Source organism: Maylandia zebra, unplaced genomic scaffold (assembly GCF_041146795.1).
Source record: "Maylandia zebra isolate NMK-2024a unplaced genomic scaffold, Mzebra_GT3a scaffold09, whole genome shotgun sequence".
NCBI lineage: Eukaryota > Metazoa > Chordata > Actinopteri > Cichliformes > Cichlidae > Maylandia > Maylandia zebra.
In genome coordinates, this window is record NW_027490039.1 from 37,592 (window position 1) to 42,500 (window position 4,909).

Consider the following 4,909-nt stretch of genomic DNA (forward strand, 5'->3'; position numbering starts at 1 on the left):
GTCACGGCCTCCCGACAGTTAATAGGTAATCCAAGGCTGACACCTAGTGGTAAAACACTGCTTGTAAAACAGCCAGGAGATGATGGAGGAGGCGTTTCCTCGGGGAATAACATCGAACCAGTGAGTCTGTCCGGAGCGCTCAAAGGTCATCGGTGACCAGAACGCAGCAGGATGAATTGAGTTACGTTTGAATACTCGGGGATTTTCTAAAAGGGAGACGAAACACACACACAGGACAAAGAGCTCCTGGCTGCTGCCACACAGACTGTGATGGATGGTGGAGAACAAACCACAACAACATCAGCGATACCTCCCCAGCACAGTCCCACGGTACTTAAACAAATACCTTTTAAAAATACGCTTCAGATGTTGGGAGGAGTAGAAACAGCACCTCGGCCTCAGGGCCAATCACAGCAAAGAAGCGTGGCGCTAAAGAAGGCCGAGCACGTGCTGATCCTACACAGTAACACCAGTCCACAAATGCAGCAAAGACTGGGAGCTGTTCTCACCTCCCACCATAGAACCAGTACACCCAGCACCATCAGTGGACAGAGGTCACTGCAGTTTACTGGGAAGCTTTTCTCAGGCCTCGCCTTAGAGGACCCGTACAAGCAAAAATCCAACACATTTTAGTATGACATCACCATCTAGCAGGGACCTGTTTGTTGCGTTGTGGGTTTGAAACTGTGTTTAGTGTTAATGTAACCGGTGTTACAGATGCTACACTCGGGTTATTTCAGCACATCGCGAAGATGGACAGGTGACATCTCAGCTGCTACACCTGTGTGTGTGCCCACATAGTGCATGGTGCTCACTATGACAGAGAACTGTGTGTGTGTGTGTGTGTGTGTGTGTGTGTGTGTGTGTGTGTGTGTGTGTGTGTGTACCGGGGGCACACGTGCTGCAGTCCAACAGTGTTGCAGCAGCTTGCATCACAGTGTTTCCCAAATAAACTCCACTAATTTCCCCATGTGGTGATTAAGTACGTACAATGAAATCGTTTGGTGTTCTGTCGCAACCAATTATGTACACTTTGGAGTCACGAGTGGCAACATGAGAGACCGACAAATTAGCCGCCATTCGTAACATTTATCCTTCCTGGAAATCTGAAGCTAAATCAAAGCAATTATGACCCGAGCGTGTCTGCTTTACAGTTTACCAAGTTTATTAAGCAAATTAACTTCCTAATTAGCTCCTGGTTTTGTGCACACTTTCATCTGCTTTTTGGGTTGCTTTTAAGTAACGGCCAGCACACGAGAGCCCAAACAAACCGTGTATGAATGCAACAGGGGCAGGAGAATGGGCCACTTACAAATCACACCTAATCAAAATCCCAGCATGGAGTTGGGGACACTTGGCGTGTGACGACTGAAATGCTCTGACGAGTCTCAAAGACTCAAAGGAAATTCTCCTCGGCTAGGAAAGCTGCTCGTGATCGACTTCAAAAGGGTTGTTCTTCAGCAAGTACTCTGCCTGAAAGACAAGGAGACGTACGCCATCACGATTAACGCCACGTGGAGGAGACGCTAACGACCAGGCAATAATCTGTGGGCAGTGAAATACCAGGAAGTCCACGGGGTCCTGTGGTTGAGCTCGGCAGCATGCAGTCAGACCCTGGCTCAGCGTGGGCACTACCTGTTCCATCAGGTAGCCCCTCATGGGGCGCGACGTGGCCTCCAGCTCCTCCTCCTCCTGCTGCCTCACCTGCTCCAGCTTCTTAGTCTAATACACAGAGACATGTAGAGAATAGTTCAGCTTGTTGCCTCTTCTGGTGTGTATCCGTCATGGCCAGCAGAGTGACACTGACTGTCTGCTTGTTAAAGCAGAGCTCTTCACAGCGCACTCCTCTGCTCATTGTTAGGAAATGTGTTTTATATGTCGTTAACAGCGCCTCGTCTTTCTCCTCCACCTACCCACTCAGCCCAGCGTGCAGCCCTGGCTCTGGCCTCGTCGGCCTCCATCTGCTCCACCTCTGCTCTCTCCTGGGCTTCTCTCCTCAGCCTCTCGCCAGCCTTCCTCCTCTCCTCCTCCTTCACCTCCTGGCTGCTGGGACCGTAGTTTCTGGGCTGGCCCACCATGTCAATGACCTTCTGCATCAGAGGCAGGCAGTCTGCTTCAGCGTTGCTGCTGATCTCTGCAGACGAGGAGCACAGAGACTTTTAGCAACACTAAGAAAGATTTCCCCCTCACAAGTGATGCAGTCTCTCTTCACGGGTTACCAAACTGCAGAGGGATGATGTCATGCTCATAAAAGTAGTTGAGGACCACATCATCCTCCGACTGTTTCTCGTTGTAAGCAGCCAGCCGCCTCGAGAAGTTCTCTGGCTCGCAGTTGTGTTCCTGCACGCGGCTCTCGGGCAGGTTGAGCACTCGATCCAACAGGAAGGCCTCTGTGGCCTTCAGGCACAACACAAACTCTGTGGCCACACAAGACAACTGTTACTGATGGAGCAGGCTGCACATCTGTTACTGTTGTTGTTAAATGAGAAATAAAAGGATCTGAGTCACAGCTCCCTGCAGGTACCGGGTATAATGCTGGTTAAAGAATTCTGGGATGTTGCATCCTCTTCTTTACCTGGAGAAGAGAAGAGTGAGTGAGCAGGTGAGGCCCTGACGTGCAAGAGCCTCGGGGTGTCCGACTCACCGTCAAAGAGCTCTTTGGCTTGTTCACGTGTTTGGGGAAAGTCCTCCAACACATAACCCTGGTTTTTACACGGGTGAGTCATCAGCTCGTCCCTCATCACGTTCAACAGCAGCTCCTCCTCCAGACCTGCGGGATTCATGTTTCTATTCAACTGATGCCTCGAGGCGCGACAATAGCAAAGATCAGACAATAATACCAATCTGTGCAAATAGTCCATGTGATCATGTGACAAAACCATCCAATCCGAACACTGTTCACAGCAGCAGATCGTTTCCCATAATACAGATAAATCTGTAATTACCCGATTTATCCTGCAGCATGTGCAAAAACCTGCCGAACTCACATCATGCTCACTTTGTGAGAGCTAACCATAAACTCCCAGCATGTCCCTGCAGCTGCACACACACACATGCAGACACCTCACACACAGGTCGAGGACACACACCAAGTCTCTGACCGAGGCACAAACACAGCACCCAGCAAAGTGCAGAGCACTCAAAGCCAATATAAAGGCTGAACTCTGTCACCGTACAGAGAAATGTTCACGTTTGAGCTGCATATAATACAAGCTGCTTCAAACAGTTGCTGTCTGAGGTGCAGAAAAGTGAGCTACAGTCCTGAAGAAGCTTTTTCCCAGTCAAGTATAAAAAGTTAACAAACTGAATTAAATCTGACTATTCCAGAGTCTGCATAGAGCACCAAAGAAACATGGAAACAGACCAAATGTCCCTCATGAATGTAGAAAACAAACACAGTCGTGTATGCAGATCAGACAGGATTGATTAGCAGCTGAAACACAACATCAGTGTTTTACAGCCACCCGGTGTCCATAACATGCTGGGCTCTGCTGAACAAACGTGAAGTGATGAAGAGACGTGGTTTTGGGTCTGATCAGATGGCTTTTACATAAAGAACATAGCTCTGGTTTGCTGTCTGATCCCTCTGAGGAGGCGCAGTCACCTGCTGTATCGTACCTGGGCTGGCTGCAGAGCCATTAGCACGTCAGGTCAAAGCCAGACAATCACAGGAGCGGCAGTTTTGTACGCTGACACGAGCAAACCCGTCTAAATGTTTACCAGCATCAACTGAATGTGTTACAGTCAGAAATACTGTCATAAATACTGAAGCAGCTATGATTACATTAGGTTAAATATTAATGCAGAAGTTAGAGTCATGAATTAGTTCTTTTTTTCTTTTTTTTTTGTGTCCCGTTTGGATCTTTAGCATCAGAAATGTTGTCTTAAGGCCAAGAAAGATGCCAAGCGGATTTATTTTACCAAGTGGATCATCATGGCCTTGCCATATTGGTCCATTTGATTGACCTTGATTATAATTATGTATTTATTTTATTTTGCTACAAACGGGACAGACATGACTGGGGGATAGGACAGGGAGAAAGAATGAAAGAAAGAGAGGGAGAGAAAGAAAACCAGAGGGGAGAAGAGACGGTGAGAAGGGGGGGAAGAAAGAAAAAAACAAAACACCTGGGTCACCTGTATGGAGAAAAAAAACAGAAGAGAAAGCAAACAACAAAGAGCAACATAATAAAAGAACAGCACCATCACAATAAACTAGCTAGCAGTAGATATCAGTAGATACTAAATAATAAACGATATTGTGCAGCACGCAAGATAGACAGCGCACAATGTGCTTTGAGGCAGCAGCCAAGAAAGCTGTAGTCCGCGTCTGTGAATACCCGTGTGTACACCTGTGTGCATACCTGTGTGGATCAGCATGCTTGCATTCCAAAGGTTTCTCCATGTAACGATCTGCTAGGGAGTGTGGGGGGGCCACAGCCCCGTCCTCCAGGGCATGAAGCAGGTATGGAGGAGATCCAAGCCCCCGACATCCAGAGGCCCCAGAGTACGAGGACCCGAGGAGGACCACCAAAGGGGGGGGGAACCGTGCCACCCTCCTGGGAAGAGCTGAGTAGAGCCCCAAAGGAGAGGTCACCCAGCAGCTACGGAGCAGAGGTCAGAGGGGGTTGCAGTGGCGTGCCCGCGGGCTCTGCCGGCAGCCAGCTGTGCCAGAGAGGACCAAGCTTCAGGCCCAGAGGCCAGAGGCCTGAGGGCACCCCACCCCCCGAAGGAGCCCAGCCGGGCCACAGGCGCCCGGCCCCGCCAATCGGCCACCAGGAGTGAGCCGGTACATACATGAGCGCCCAGCCCCAGACGACAAGGACCACCAACACACCAACGTCTGAGGGCATCAACCACCGGCAGGGAGTGTGGTGAGGGGAGATAGGCCTCCGTACTTTAGAGGGCC

At 49.7% G+C, this 4,909-nt stretch overlaps 1 protein-coding gene across 2 annotated transcripts in view; it reads right to left on the bottom strand.

Annotated features, from left to right (window-relative positions):
- Positions 1–1,142: 1,142 nt before the first annotated feature.
- Positions 1,143–4,909, bottom strand: part of ak7b (adenylate kinase 7b) — a 16,309-nt gene continuing 12,542 nt past the window's right edge. For both annotated transcript variants that reach the window (XM_076881259.1, XM_076881258.1), the window contains 6 exons: positions 2,645–2,770; positions 2,525–2,575; positions 2,220–2,417; positions 1,914–2,134; positions 1,564–1,722; positions 1,143–1,473 (listed from right to left, as the gene is read on the bottom strand). In XM_076881259.1, the coding sequence (XP_076737374.1) occupies positions 1,417–1,473; positions 1,564–1,722; positions 1,914–2,134; positions 2,220–2,417; positions 2,525–2,575; positions 2,645–2,770 (812 nt within the window). In that variant the 3' untranslated portion in view covers positions 1,143–1,416. The remainder of the gene's footprint in view (positions 1,474–1,563; positions 1,723–1,913; positions 2,135–2,219; positions 2,418–2,524; positions 2,576–2,644; positions 2,771–4,909) is intronic.